This window comes from Scleropages formosus, chromosome 20 (assembly GCF_900964775.1).
Source record: "Scleropages formosus chromosome 20, fSclFor1.1, whole genome shotgun sequence".
Lineage (NCBI taxonomy): Eukaryota > Metazoa > Chordata > Actinopteri > Osteoglossiformes > Osteoglossidae > Scleropages > Scleropages formosus.
Genome location: NC_041825.1, coordinates 17,962,833 through 17,979,161, shown reverse-complemented (window position 1 = coordinate 17,979,161; position 16,329 = coordinate 17,962,833). Strand labels below are relative to the sequence as shown.

Genomic DNA, 16,329 nt, shown 5'->3' with positions numbered 1-16,329 from the left:
TTTGCAGCAGCAAGTTTCTGGTCTAAAAATAGAAACTTGGGAAGAGTTCAGGGTGCTTTTTTTTTTCCTTGGTCAGTGGAATTATAGTGTAAATTGTAATTAGCATTTGACTGAGAGGGTTTGCACTTGTGCCGTGAACATGACGGTAGTGTTTGGTGTGAGTCAGGTCACACTCTCAGAGAGAGGCAGACTGATCATTAGGACTAGAGGTGATAAAGACTAAATCACTACTGTAAGATGATGAGTCAATGAACCAAGTGCTGCTGTTGATACTTTGGTCAATACAGATAAAAACAATGCAAATTTACATTTTTCACACATTTTGTTATTCTCTTTGTGCTTTTCTGTTACCGCTTTCATTCTTCCTGTGACATCTTCTCTTTCTGTCTGCGCAGCTTGACAAAGGCCTGTGCCTCACGGTCTGCCTTCCTCGCCTCCAGTAACTGCAGGATGCTGTCGTCTAAAAAGAAATTAAAACCTTTAGGATGCATTTTATGTAATCCCACTGCAAGCCATCTGGTTTTCAGTAACTGCCGATCCAGGGGGTGACAGAGTGGTGCAGCAAGTAGCACTGACACTCCACAGCTCCTAGGCTGTGGGTTCATATGTGGATTTGAATCTGGCAGTCTGTATTGTTTGTATGTTCTTTCCATAGTCTACTGGCTTTCCGTCCACAGACGTGTTTCAGGTTTACTGGTGACATTAAATTCCACCTCGTGTGTGCAATTGTCCTGCAATGCCCTGTAGCATGTCATGCTTCCAGGATAGGCTCTGGACCACCAGTACCCTTCAGTGGACAGGTTGTGATTGATAATGGAAGGAAGGATGATTCTTATCCAGACAGCCTTGCACTGATCTGAGAAACAGGGTCTAAAGTGGTACCTGGACAGAGTGCTAGTGCAACTCAGGGTACACACATACACGCTGGTCATTAAGATATCTAAGTTGCCATTGCACCAAGTCAAGACGCTGAGTACATGCCAACTCTGAACCAACAGCCAAGGCCAAATTTGGATCTGCAAGCCTGCAGTTTCTAATGTCATCACTCTAGTTACTGGGTCAATTACAGTGATTTAAGCAGTATGTGAGTGGTACATCGTGGCTTTTGAGAAAAAAGCAGGTGAAGGACATACCGTTCGGCTTTGGGTGCATGAGAGGCAGCCTTATCTGGGCAGGGGAAGTAGCTGTACCGCCAACCCCTGGCACAGCCCTCAAGGACAGGAAGGCCTCTCCCTCAAAGTCGTCACTGCTTATGGTATCGTGATCCAGCACAGTGACCATCAGGCATGCCCCTGCCGCATTGCACTGCTCCAGAGACACCAGGCTGCCGCGGAAAAAAGATGAACACAACTGAGAAGGTGCAAAAGAGGTAGACAAATTGAAGGAGAACCTTTGCAGAAATGTAGCACCTACTCCTATGTTACACACTGTCTTTGAAAAACATCAGGTTCATTCCACTCTTTCTGGAGATGACCATTGGCTCTACAACAGTATGGTCCAGTGTATTTGGCTTTGTAAGTCAGTGGGTGCCAATTAAGGATTATTTTTATACATATGTTTGGTTTCTGAGTGCTCTGGGGAACTTATGAAGAAAAGTGATGGTTAAGCCATTCATTTTTCCTGTTAACATACTTCTGAATAGTGTACATGTGATACTGGATGAGTTCTGCTGAAGTACATCACAAGCCTCAAAATACAAGGCTGGATTCAGTTCAGTCTGACAATGCAAGCCGACCAGTGATTACTGCAGAACAAAAGCTGATGCAACAAATCAAGGGCTATGAACTCACTTCTAGACCTTACTTTTAACAGTTAAACATCAGCAGTGCTGGTGATGTGTACAGGTGAGTGCCAGCTCAATTCAAACCCTGTTTAATAATTAATGTGTTCATGAGTAATTGGTACAACAAGTAATTCTCGGCATATGTATCTCATTGTTTGCCTGATGATTGTTTGGTTTTGAGAAACAGATATAATTCCACAAGATTGTAGTACAGGCCCTATTGGCTAACATACAATTCAAAGGACTCTTCAAAGAGGGGGTTGAGGTCACGAGTCTTGATTTGTGTGCGACGCGACTCCACCTCATGGAACAGATGTCGAGGCTCTAGTGACAGCTGGACAAATGGATCACTGAAGCCTAAAAGATACCAGGGGACAGCAGAAAATATGTTGTCAGGCACATGGCAAGTCTTAGACCAATTATGTTTTTAATATTTGTAATGATGACAGTGTTAAGCATAGCTCTCTCACCATTTGAGTCCATGGGGATAAGGTTCACAGCGTTGAGCACCTCAATGTGGAGTTTCTGGTCGGATCGCTTGTAAGAAGTAATGAGAGTGACTGCGCCATAATTCTCACTGCTGTACGTTTTCTGAAAGGGAAGTATGCAATCAGACTTCATTGTGTCCTGTGAGCCATTGTGTCAGACAGTATTCCAGTGACCCACTCATACCTGCTCATAAACCTTCCTCTCCAGAAACTTCTCAATCAGCTGCTGGGTGCTTAAGGAGTTTTGCACCAGGTGAGCTTTCAGAGTCTGAAGTGGTATAAACAAAAATCTATTAATAAGTGTATAGCATATGCATATAATTTTATTGTGAAAGTTTTACTATTTACCATGGCTATTCTGCTGTCATATAAGGAATATATGAGGAAATACAGAAGGGGAACTTTGCTGACCACAGGAGAACTCCCTTACCTTGAACTCAGCGGAGTGCAGTGTCTCCAGAGACAGACCATTTCCTTCAGCATGAAAACACTGCTCCAGACACTGTGACAGTGACGATGTCCAATATCAGTTTTCCGCACATAACCAAACACACATAGACTGGGTCAGTTTTCTATCTCGTTTCCCCTAAATGAACACCAGATCGCTGTTTCTCTGATACCTTGGGACATTTTCCAGGACCAGACAAACTAAACAGAGGAGCCCAAGCACTGACCTGCAGTGTGTAGTGTAGTCTCTGGTAAAACTCCATCACCCCACTCTGATTCTTGGACACCTGGTCTAGGATCTGCACAGAGTTGACCCAGAGTGGAGCCAGCAGACTGACAGTGAAGCAAAAAGTGGGGACAGAGCAAGATGATGAGGTAGTGAGAGTGGCATACAATAACCAAAAATCAGATGAAAAAAGTCAAATCAGACCAATAAAAGATATATCTAAAATACAGGGATGGCTGGTAGTGTAGTGGTTAGAGCTGCTGCCCTTGGACCCAAAGGTCCCAGGTTTGATCTGCACCTCTGGCTGTAGTACCCCTGAGTAAGGTATTTACCCTAAATTGCTCCAGTAGAAATTACCCAGCTGTACAAACGGGTAAATAATTGTAGGAAGATTTACACTGTAAGTCACTGGAGAAAAGCATCACACACACACACCAGCTAAATGAATAAAAGGAAAGCATCAGCTAAAAGAATAAAAGGAAATATAAATGCTGATCCACAAATCAGTCCAGACACTCTATCACAGATAAATTCTTTACTACCTGTTGAAATTCTCTTGGACCAGGTTCTCATTCATATACTGCAACTCCTTCTCCAAGTACCGCATTAAAGGGAGGACCGCCTAGCAGATCATTCAAAAAGCAAGACATTTAATACCCACAACTCACATACAAGGAGCTTATAATCTTTAAACTCTGTTTACCATTGTCATTTTGGCTCATTTTGTTTCCATTTAACAGAAAAGTTAAATAGCACTTTTTCATAATTGTACTTCAGTGAGGTAGAAATGGTTGGGACAGAATACTGAGTGGTAATTTGAGTGCAAATATATCTGTATATATGTGTAAAATCATGTATAGCTGCTATTTCAGCAATGATAATTCTGCCGAGACTCACATCTTCTGTGGATCTGACAGACAACCTACGACGGCTTGCCATGTTCAACACGTGCTTCTCGATGTCGGATCGCAGCTAGATAGTACAGCAAAAAAAAAAAATGCTTAAGAGAGATTTCAGTTAAGGCAGTTTGCTACAATTTGTGAAGAGATTGTGAATTAGACTCTTTAGGTTGCTAGGAAAGTCCCAAACTTGAAACAAACATGTTACAAAATGAGTCACTGATTTTGAGTTGCTGCAAGTAGCCAATAGTTTGGATAAACCCGAAGTCGACACTGTCCAGTGTTTCGTATCTGAAATTTCAATAATGCACTAAACACTAAAGAGTTGTGAGCGAGCAGCGAGGCACCTGCTTTCCCAGTGTCACGAGAGCTGAGCGGATCTCCCGGGTGAGAACGCCCTGTGTGTGCTGCAGCTGGGATGGCAGAGTGTTGTTGAACTGGGCCTCCTTAATCACATGATTTGTGCGCTCGCGTAACCCGGCCCAGTTGAGCTGTTGTGGCAAGCGGGTCAGCACAGTGCGCACGTATTCCAGGTCATTTACTACCACACACAGCTGGAAAAGGAGAGCGAGAGAAAGGATATGGTAAATGTGAGAAAGAAGGATCTGTATTTCTGATGCTGATAAGGTATCATTTCATGGTATGCACATTATCATTTGCAATCTTCTATTTTTGTTCCACTAAGCTGCACAAGTGAAGCAGAAACTACAGCAAACACAGAGAAGAGCAACAATGCCAAGATATCCAGTCCTCCTCCTTCTCCTTACCATGTTAACAGCAGTGCCGGGGTCAGAATTTTCAGACAACTTCTTCACCCGTTGCTTCAGCAATTCACAGAACGTCACTGCGATCTTGCATATATCCTAAAAGCACACATATACAATACAGTAACTGTGTGCTGAAAAATGGCAGTGAGAGAGTAAACTGGACCCCTTAACCCATGGCTCACCTCAGTCAATTTGACCATGAGCATGAAGCCCTCTTCAGCATCAGGCCAGGCCAGCTCCTCCCACAGCCGGCAGACGGGTTGCAGACAGGCTACAAGGTCCACTGCGGATGAGCTGTGCTTCACAGGTACTGTGCCTAACTGCATGGGCTGGAGCTGGGTTGGGGGGAGAAGGGAAGTTTTCAAGGTTTGCGATGAGGAGCATGTGAAGGACAGTCAAAATAAGGAATCAAAAGGTGAAAAGTTAGGAGAAGGGGCACGTAACATGACAGATTAGAGAAACCTACAAAGCAAAAAGCAACAGTGTGACAAGCATGAACACTGTGGTGTGAAAATACACACACACACACACACACACACACACACACATTTTCTGAACCGTTTGTCCCATACGGGGTCACGGGGAACCGGAGCCTAACCCGGCAACTCAGGGCGTAAGGCTGGAGGGGGAGGGGACACACCCAGGACGGGATGCCAGTCCGTCGCAAGGCACCCCAAGTGGGACCCGAACCCCAAACCCACCAGAGAACAGGACCCGGTCCAACCCACTGCGCCACCGTGCCCCCCTCTGTGAAAATGTATTCATGCAATAAGTATTTTCAAGTGATTAATATTTTAGTGTGATGTAAAAGTTAAGATATTCAGTAAATATATGCAGTGTGTTTAACGCAATGGAGAAGTGTTGATAGGGAAAACAAAACGCAAAGAAAGATTAACCTTCAGGATGTGCCCCGACACACTTATTAAAACGGGGACAAATTGTTCGGAGTAAAGATCACTTTTGCTTCCAACGCAATGGAAGTTTCTAAAGCGTTTCCATGCCTTGTGATGATGTATGTATGAGATTGCGAATAAAAGGAGGCAACGCACACTGATTAGGGAGACATCCAGCTGTACGAAGCTCTCCCATCGGCTGATGTTGTCGTGAAAAGTCTCTACGTGTCTGAGTGTTTTGTGCGGACCTCCTACGGCTAATTGGTTCCATATAATTTCTTTCACAACAGAAAAGGTGCCTGTATGAGAGACACAGAAGTACAAGATTGTACCTCGTCAATCTGTACTGCCCTCTGAACTCTCTCCAGGGTGGTGTTATAGGCCTTTTTCAGCCAGTATGGTAGAGCATCCCGGAAACACTCCTGGAAATCTGTCAGCTCAAGCATTTTGCCCCTGCAAGAGCACCATGGAATACAGCCACAATATTGGTACCAAATGTGTGATTGGCAAGCCATCGTCAGTTTCTTGGCAAGACACAAAAATGACATCAAGCTTGTTATCTCTTTGTTTTAGAATGTGTATTACACACCCATTAACGGTACAATAATTATTACTGCTACAGTCCTAATTGTCATTGATACATGAATGCTGTTTCAATGAGTGCAGTGAAATGGTGCAGACCTCTTCTGCAGGAAGGCCTTGTCTTTGTGGATAGCCTTCAGGCTGAGGTAGAGGGGAAACAGGCTGTTGGCCAATGCTGGCTCCATTTGGTCTTCCATCTCTCCTAATGTGCCTCGAACCTCAGCAGCAAGCTGAAAACAATAAGCATTAGAGTTGAGTAAAAAAAAAAAACCTGGAATGGAAGAACAGGCATGAGAATAGCCAGCAAACTAATTTTAACAGATTTTTAGCCAGATTATCTGATATTTGTTTGTATGTTACATACTTGACTTTAGTTTCTGAAGACATTTCATGAAAGAAACTTCCAAAAACAAACCTTTTTGTGAGACAAAGACATCTTTCAGGCCAATGTTGCTTTGAGCGCAGATAGATCACTGTGTGACTGATCATTCTTGGTGTGAAACCATCACTCACCAGTAAGTCCAGCTCATAGTAGACCACCGTGAACATGTCCAACTGAACAGCACTGGGTGAACAACCAGCAAACAACAATGAGGACTCCAATGAAACTATTGACATGGACCATGATGAACAACAACATCATCAAACATCTTCCTGGTTGTGGCCTCACCTGACAAAGACCTTGTTCCACACATCCTTGCTGAGCTGGACATCTTCCTGCACCTCTTGTATGAGGCAGGAGAGGGCCCTCACCCTTTCTGTTATATCCTTGGAAAGAAAAGCATGGAGAAACAGGTTAAATTCTAAGGCCATGAAATGGATACTGTCATCACAGAAGAAACTACAAGAATAACTGCACAGAAGTGTTGAAACAGAAAGCAAATTCAGAATGTTCAATTAAGCCCAGAACTGGTTAAATGTGTTATTTGATTTACATTACCTTTGTCATAGGTTGGTGGAGACCCTTCTTTATGTTAAACCATTCCTGTGTGCCCACCTGCAACATGTACATCGCACCTTCACCAGTTTACATGCTCCCGATACTTTGCTGGTTTAAACCATTTAGCAATTTCTGTTATAAATTCATATTTGAGTTTCTGTGTTTTATGGACAAAAAACTCTTACAAAGACAATTTCTGTAGTCAATTATTTTTCTTGTTCTTTCATCCTACTACAACGAATTTTAGCCAGAATACAGGACTCACCTGCACAGCATCAATGACCTCATCGTGCAAGTCAAACTGGGCCGGATTCAGCTTTTGAAAGGCCCTCGTCTTGCAAATTTGGACTAGAACCCTGTTAAAGAAATAATTAAAAGGGAAATTAAGATTTAACATAAACTCTATGGTCCTTACTTAAAAAAAATTCTTTTCATATCTTTCCTGTTATTTTCATACACAGACACTTTCATACACACCCACATATTCATTCCTGCATTCTCTTGCACAAGTGCTTTCACTGTTCCTAGGTCCTGTGTGCTGGGGTACCTGAGCAGGGTTTGAAGACGTGGGGTAGCGCTGGGAGTTGGGGGAAAGATATCTCTGTACTTGGAAACCAGGCACAAACCGTACTGCAAAAAGCCATGCAGAGAGTCGCCTAATTCCTGTTTCTAAACAAAAAAAAAAAAAAAAAACCATCCATGAGTTTATACTCGGTGTTACAATGCTTTAATACAATGCAGCAATACAAATCTTGCTTAAAAACTATATGCATGAATTATACAGTACTATGAGGTCATTTAAGCCATTGAACTACCTGCTGATATGGCAGCTGTTGCTGATCCCAGTGGTACTCTATGCTGGTAAGCTGCTTGAACAACACAGTGGGGTCCAACTCTAGAGTCTGGTACAGCTTACTGTAGGCTACCCACTTCCTGTAAAAGAAAGACAGGTACACACTGAGAAAGATATTTTAAGACTAACTTGAACAGTATACACACTGTATTCATTGCTACAAGTAACCAGTATTATAATTCTTGAAATGCTTACTATTGCCCTTGCTGCCACTGGATTTTACCTTAATTTTTAAGACAGCCATTATAACGCTTGGAAGAGCTGTTTGCAACTTTGGCTGCTTAACAGATGTGTTTCTTAAGGTTTTACAAATGTTATGGCCATTCCTGCAGCTAAATATTAGCTGTATTAATAATTTAACATTAATCATTTTACATCAAGTGCAGTGATTATGCCTACAGCATGGTCCTTCTCAGGTCTTGATCTTGAAAATGTTGAGTTACAAATCCAGGTTCTAAGCCACTGTGCTGTGAGTGTGTGGCATTAAACAGGACTCACGCTAGGTCCTGTAGGAAGGGTGAAAGATCATTCTGAGTGGCATAGTACTCCAGCAGCATCTGCCCTTCTTCACACAGCTCCCCTTTCCAGATTCCACTGCCCTGAATGAGAATACTGTCAGCGTTTTGCTACAATTAAAAATCCACAGTGAAGAACAGAGCAACCAAGACCTCTTTCATAAATTGATGTGAATAGGGCATAGAGCTCTCTTTTCCTATTGGATGGTACATACCTGCTGTTTGGAGATGTGTGACTGGACAAACTGCTGCAGGATCCCACAGTAACTGGCATATGCACTGCGTCCAGCACTCAGTGTCTCATCCCTCTGTCATTGACATAACATTTTCAAATTGATGCCCCATCATAAGAGGGGGAGAGACTGAAAAACCATCTGGTTTGTACAGCATCATTGTGGTTTTCTAAAGCACTGAACAGTGAAGTCAGCAAAAATTGAAACTATAGACAGCGATTATCATATCAGATTAACATTTCACAAAACCATCTGTGCAATTAATAGGAAACAGAATGCTGAAGTACTGAAATGTCCAAATGTCTCTCATGTCCCTGACCTCTTTGTGGACAAACTTCAGTTGCAGGTGACATTTTCCCCTGTTAGGATAGGTTTCTGTTCGTGGCTCTATAAGATACCAGCAATCCTCTACGCAGTGGAGATCCTGGACAAACATATGAAAAGACATTCAAAATATATTTACAAATGCACAAAATAGATGACAGAAAAATAATTTAAATACGCACTGATTGAAAAACCCCTGTAACAAAAAATTTTATTTTCATCAATTAAAAAAACTTCTTCTGCATTATTGCCTTCCAGTATTTGTTTCTTAAAGTGTACATTTTGTATACCATACTTTTTAAAGAGTTCTGAGAAAAAAAAAAGTTACACACCTCTAACTTAAGCACAATGTTTCCCAGGAAGTCATCCTGGCCTTTCTCCTTCTTGGCATCCTTTAGCATTCTGCAGACAGAAAATAAATACTTTGGTCATGAAACTCTTTTTGTAATTCTTAATGAATAGCAATATATTTGTCGTAGATAATACAGATAAATTACTTGATGATCTGTGGGTATAGAGTGTGATAGAGAAGTCATAGAAAGAGAGAAAGACCTCCTGAGTCCATGAAGATTGGTTCTTATCTCCTCCAATTTCTGTCCCAGTGACACCTCCTCATCCTTATCCCTTAAAGGTAGAAAAGTAATAAAAAGATGAAGAAAACACTAAGCAGGAACAACTACATCTTAGTCCATTAGGAAAACTGTTGAGGAACACCATAGCAATCCAGTAGGGATGAAGAGGACAGAAATGTGAAGAAAAGTAATATGTGAGAAAAGTTGAGACAGAAGGCAGGAAGAGGAAGGGAAAGACATTGTGACAACCTAAGAGAAGATAGGAAAAAAGGTATTCGTCAGTACACAACAGACTTACCACATCTCCATATGGAAGTTGGAACCTGCAAGTTCATCAAATTCCCTGCCAAAGTCAGACAGCAGAGTTGGAAACAGTCTAACAGCAACACAGCGATGAACATCTATGTTGACTAGGAACATAAGAACATGCAGGACAAAAAGAAAACATGGAAAAATAGGACAACACACACTGAAAGCTTAGTTTCTATGAGCAACTTAATGCTCATACAAGTTTTGAAAAAGAGTAGAAAGACCAGTTATCAGTCCACTAACATTATGAATGTCTGGTTCCAGATGGGGTTAAGTGTCTGCTTCTTGACATCAGTCTGGTAAATGTTTTTGGCTGGAAACATTGCCCTTCACCACTGCTTTAAGGGGCTTAAGCGATGTTGCTTTTGGTTTGCCCTCTTTCGCGTTGTGCATTATGGTCAGTAAACAGTAAGGGTCACTGTAACCTAGGAAACAAAAAAAGACAACAAATTTAAAAAGATTTATTCTGGAAAAGGAAAAAAGGTACAAGCTTTTTCACATGGTCCTAGGTGAGCATTTCATCAAATTTCATTGTACCGTCGGCTCATAACCTATTTCAAAACAGTACAAACATGAATGACAGTAATACAAACCGCTGATGTCTTTTCCCAAGATGTCCTTAGCTTCCTTCACAGTTACCATCAAACAGTACACTGGCTGCTGAATTTCAGAAATGGAACATTTTTTGTTACATCACATTTAGCATTTTTTGTCTGAATGATGGTACTGTAACACTGGTAGGCATCAATATTTTGTCAAGATGTCTGCTTACCTTCTTGTATTGTACACTGTTCAACAATTCTTTGTGCTCCTCCTCTGTCATAGAGAAAGCCTGAGAACATACAGACAAGGGTCTACAATGCACAGTATGAAGTCACTGATGCCAAATTATACTTTGCAGTAACTTCCTGTCCGTAAAACACGAGTTCATAAGTAAAATTAATGTATATTTAACCTTCTCAAAAATTTTGTATGCTCACCTCCTGGATATAGTGATGGAGCTGAGAACTATCAGTCTTCTTGTTGATAACAGGTTTTCCCAGTCTGTGAGCTATTGTATACAGGAGCTCCTTATACAAAGGTTTCAACTTAAATAAAGACAGAAAACAGGAAGAAAATCATCTTGAGGGAAAAGGAAATAGGAGCAAAGATAGAGAGGGTGAAACAGTTGTTGTCTGGGGGAAGGGTTAAAGTGCTTTTTTTCTTACCAAACTCTCAAAGTCTACCTTTTTAAAATGTTATTTTATTTATGGGGAGGGGTATACCCTGGACAAAACAGCAGTCCATCACAGGATGGCAATGCACGCATGTACTCACTCTCTACAGGCAAATTAGCATCACCGGTTCACCTGAACTGCATGTCTTTGGATTGAGGAACCTCAGCACCCGGAGGAAATCCATACAGACAAGGGGAGAACATGCGAGCTGGATTCAAACTCACACCCAAACAGGCATTGTAAACAGCGCTACCTGCTGCACCACTGTAGTGCTCTATTTTTATGTGTTAATAACATATACAGTATACAACAGAGGTGAGTACACCCTTGTGCAATATCACTTAAATGTCAAATGATTCAAAATGGTATCTCCTCTCAATAATTGCATTATTTTAAGATGAAAAGTAGAGAATTTCCTCTTATGAACAATCAAAAACAAATACTTTGGAAAGACTATATTGAAAATACAGGCCCCAAAGTAGAAACTCAATGCAACAAAAGTGAATACACCTGTGATCACTGACACACAAGTTAGAAAACCTGTGATCATTGAAACAACATTGAGAAGACCTCTGATTTCCAATTAGCCCAACTGCATGAACATTGTTCTAAAATTACCTGTGAACACCAGCACTTCCTCAATTTTGGACCTATGGGCTGTGTCTATCTGTATGTCTGCATCATGGCTCCACATGGAAAAGAATTGTTGGAGGAATTGAAAAATCTGATTGTGAAACTTCACAAAGATGGAAAAGGATACAGGAAGATTGATGACCAACTAAAAATCAGTCAAAACACAGTTGGAGCAGTAATCCGGAGGTATAGAACAAGCCATAGTACCACTAATCAGAGCCGCAGTGGCCGTCCTTCTAAAATGGTGCCACAGACAGTGTTCTACTTGCACAATGTAGCTCTGGAAAACAGACGGACAAGTGCTTGCCTCAATCTTGGCACGGGGTTATCAGTGGAAATCGGAGTTTCTGTGACAGCTCACTGCGCGACATTGCATAATGTCAACTGCTAGGGATGGCGTCCAAAAAAGAAAGCCTTGCTTGCTCTTCAGCACAAAACTGCAAGATTAAACTTTGCTAAAGAACGTGAGAAGAAGCCTGATAAATATTGGGAGCACATTCTTTGGTCAGATGAGACCAAGATAAATTTGTTTGGCTTAGATGGGGTCCAGCATATTCGGCGTGACCATGGCCAGGACTACCACAGTGAATGCATAGTCCTGGCAGTGAAGTACGGAGGTGGGAGTGTGATGATATGGGGCTGTATGGGTGCAAAAGGTGTTTGGGAGATGACATTTATAGATGGCACCATGAATGCCTGCGGATATACCAAAACACTGACTGGCAAGATAACTCCCAGTTTCGAGAAGCTTGGCAGAAGAGGAATATTCCAGCATGATGATGATCCAAAGCGCACTGCCAAAATCACGCAACAGTTTCTAAAGAAGAAAAAAGTGAAAACTATGACCTGGCTAAATACATTGCCTGACTTGAGTCCAACAGAACATCTTTGGAGTATTTTAAAGAGAAAGGTAGTGCAACACAACCCCTCCAGCAAAGAGCAGCTGAAAAAAAATTGCCTCTGAAGAATGGCAGAACGTCTCTCCTGAAATTTGTGCAACACTGGTATCCTCCATGCCGAAGAGGACCGAGTCTGTCATCAAAACTAAAGGTGGATATACAAAGTATTGCAAAAAATGAAAGATATGAATCTCAGTAATGAAAGGTGTACTGAATTTTGTTGCATTGAGTTTCTACTGTGGGGCCTGTGTTTTTAATATAGTAAATCTAAACAGTTTTTAACTTTACATAAGAGCAAATACCCTATTGTTCAACTTAGAAGTAATGCAATTACTGTAAGGTGATACAATTTTGAATCATTTGACATTTAAGTGATATTGTACAAGGGTGTACTCACTTCTGTTGTATATATGTCCTATTTATTTATGTGCCAACTAGTAATTCTGGCATTAATTTTGTTAATTATATTTAATTTTTCATTACGCTTGTTTACTTCCCTATTGGAACCATCTTTTTTTTCAATCTGTTACTGGCATAAGATTAATTTATACATCCACTCATCTTACTACTCTAAGCCATTGCCTCTTAATATGTTTACACAAAGTTAGCCTGACTAAAGACTACTAACTTACTTATGTTTATTCATTTAGCAGACACTTTTCTCCAAAGTGGATTCCAATGAACATTATGTAGTGTTATCAGCCCACATCTTATTCACCCAAGGTGAAGATTATAAAAGAAAGTCATAGCAAACATCAACTTACACTTTCCACATAGAAGATTACAGCTAACAGCAAATGTTTCTACATTTACCCCAAGGCTTTGCTCAAGTACTTACGAAATGTTGAAAGTCCATTTATGATTTACTTTTAACTAATGCACACACACACATTTTCAGAACCGCTTGTCCCATACGGGGTCACGGGGAACCGGAGCCTACCCGGCAACACAGGGCGTAAGGCCGGAGGGGGAGGGGACACACCCAGGACGGGACGCCAGTCCGTCGCAAGGCACCCCAAGCGGGACTCGAACCCCAGACCCACCGGAGAGCAGGACTGCGGTCCAACCCACTGCGCCACCGCACCCCTTCTTTTAACTAATGCTGCATGTGAAAGGTTTGCAAGTTTTCTCTCAGTCCTTGTAAGAAATTAGGTTTTGTCTCCTGAACTCTAGTTATTGGTGATTTATATATAGGAAAACTATGTAAAGCACATTTAGTGTAAAATGGTTGAGGAAGTTCTTAAACTATTTTTTAAAATTTGCTTCTTGTTGTAAACAGATTCACTTTTTAAACCATGAATCTGTGGATCACTTGTTGTACTCATATAGTTCATAAAAGTACATACAAGCAGAATATTCTTCGGACCCAAAGATGACAATAAAATCAAACAACCAGACATTATGCTGGCCATACATGGTCACAATTTCTCTTTACCTCCTCCTCCCTGTGCCTCTTATGTCTTTCCTCAGGATTCTCATCTTCCTTGAAGCCCTGTGAGAAAATACAAGTCTTTCTGAATATTGCTGTGTGCATTTGCCAGTTCTTAGCTCCAGAGGCAGTGCCACTGACAGTCAGCCACTGAAACAGGGCTGCAGAGCACCAGTACCTTCTCTGGAATCAACCTTGTTTAATGAAGAGATGTACTCACTCTCCTCTCCTTATGTCTTCTGGTGAACCCCAGTTTTCTCACTTGGGCAGGAGAAGCCTGACAAGAAGGTAAAGGACAAAGGAAGGGACCATGTAGCAGTCTGTCAAAAGAATCCCAATTTGTTCTAAAAGTAACCAAAAGTAAAATAAGGAAAAAAAATCCTTTACACTTTACCTGTCTTAAGCCATGCCACGACTGTCTGTGGCTTCTTGTATTCTAGGGAGAAATTATAGTGGATGAAACAGGAAGACATAAAAACATGTATATACAAGAAGACTAATTACTTTGCTATTGTGACCCTGCCTTAGGTATTTACTGATAATGAGTGAATGAGTGAATAATTAATATGTATTCATACATCCTCTTGTACTGTATTGTCCATCAGTTTTTTCTGTGCATGAATTTAAACATGCCCACGCACAACACAGAAAAATATTTAACTGGGGACACTGATGCGTATGCAAATGCTCAGTATCACACTCAGATAGTGCACCAGATATCTGTAACTTCCTGATTGTGACTGGAAGATGAGGAAAACCCTCACACGCCCTATTCTAGTTCCAGTGTTGACCATCTGACAAACAAGAAGACAGAGACAGCCAAGCCAAGGCAAAAAGTTAGGTTTTTGCACGAGCGCAAACCATCTCGAGTCCACCTATGAAACCTAGATGCCTGACGCAATCATTTATGAACACTCCCAATTAGGCAAACGTATATGCATGTAAGTTAGAAATTTCTCAAAATTAATCTAACGTATTCGGCATAAATAGCTATTGTACAAGTTACAGTACGACTACAATAATAGAAAATAGAATTATTAATTAAAACAGCTGCAACTTTTCAACATCAAACAGCAAAGACCTTCACTTGGACAGTAGCGCAAAGCAACGTTATAAATAGGACGCAGAAATACGTGGAGACAGAACGGAAAAATTCTTATCACTTCCGTTGATTCGTTCCATCCATTCATGTTTCAACAGAGCTCAACGGAGACAACAGAAACAGAAGGAACACACAGAGGTTCTTCTGTAGACGCACACTTGCCTGGGTCTGCGGAAGAGACAGTGTATCTCCTGATGTGGCGCTGAGCCTATCTTGGTCTGATAGCATTGTTCTATCTGCCAACCAGGCCCGTGCGTGGTGCTGGAAGACTTTCCTGGTTTTGTACTGTGGTACAACCTTGGAAGCAGCCAAATACTACGGTCAAGTCAGTTGCAGATCAGCCGGAAGTCAATGTTTCCTGTTGGAGGTTGGAACTGTGAAATTTTCTTCACCAAACTCTTCACAACATACGTCTCTCTTTCTCTCTGGTTTGCATGCTCTCTGTTGCTCCTTCACGCCCCTCTTTAAATGGTTAGATTGTCATCTCATTGCCTCCACTCGTGACTTACATCGGAGCCCGATAGATCTTGCACAACTTCCCCCCAACGGCCTTCAGTTCTGCCTTCTTGCCTTCCTTCACCATCTCTCTGTTCCTCTGAACTTGGAGATCGTCCTGTACGCTCAAGAGCTCAAAGTCAAATTTTCCACGTTGCGTCTGTACCGAAAACTATCGCTGGCATCTCTCTCGTGAAATGCCGCAAAGAGTGACGCAAGCTGTGCTCAGCCGGCTAAAGGAGGGACTGTAAAATTTCACGAGGTGACAGCTGACCACATGTAAATGATGGATGTTAGAGGGAAGGACTGGCAGCTCCAGGGATGTGACAGAGGAGGTCGGGCCGGGAAGCGCCCACTCGACCCCTGGGGACACCCCTGCTCACACACACTTTCACTCTTCTGCTTTGTGTGAATCACCCTGTCACTTTAGTACGAGACAAAAAAAGCCATTGTAGTCACATTCGTCTAAATTGTAATACAGCGAATCAAAAACTACCATTAACCTGGCTTCTCTCCTTCTCTTAGTAAGAGTTTTATATGAAGTTTCCCCCCCCCCTCTCTTTTTGTTGCAATACAAATTATGCAACTGGTTTCTATTTTTCCCAGTGAATCATTATTTTCCATAACGTACAACGGATAACTTCCCTCTGTCTTTTGCAGCAATAACACCACCACACACAGACACAAAAGTCGCAGGCTATTGAATATTTTTAGAGTTGTCTA

At 41.7% G+C, this 16,329-nt stretch overlaps 1 protein-coding gene across 1 annotated transcript; it reads right to left on the bottom strand.

Moving 5' to 3' along the window:
* Window positions 1-58: 58 nt before the first annotated feature.
* On the bottom strand, window positions 59-16,108 carry unc13d (unc-13 homolog D (C. elegans)). Its single transcript, XM_018761598.2, is given in 35 exon segments — window positions 59-460; window positions 1,134-1,324; window positions 2,017-2,140; window positions 2,254-2,374; window positions 2,456-2,539; window positions 2,702-2,773; window positions 2,946-3,051; window positions 3,487-3,566; window positions 3,842-3,916; window positions 4,191-4,397; window positions 4,611-4,706; window positions 4,793-4,945; window positions 5,836-5,956; window positions 6,185-6,315; window positions 6,599-6,650; window positions 6,756-6,853; window positions 7,026-7,082; window positions 7,291-7,381; window positions 7,573-7,694; window positions 7,841-7,958; window positions 8,377-8,477; window positions 8,609-8,701; window positions 8,946-9,050; window positions 9,283-9,352; window positions 9,503-9,574; window positions 9,821-9,865; window positions 10,075-10,148; window positions 10,150-10,256; window positions 10,425-10,491; window positions 10,604-10,663; window positions 10,812-10,919; window positions 14,016-14,072; window positions 14,230-14,286; window positions 14,404-14,445; window positions 15,274-16,108. Coding segments are annotated over 35 exon segments (3,327 nt in total). The 5' UTR covers window positions 15,340-16,108; the 3' UTR covers window positions 59-356.
* Between the last annotated feature and the right edge of the window lie 221 nt (window positions 16,109-16,329).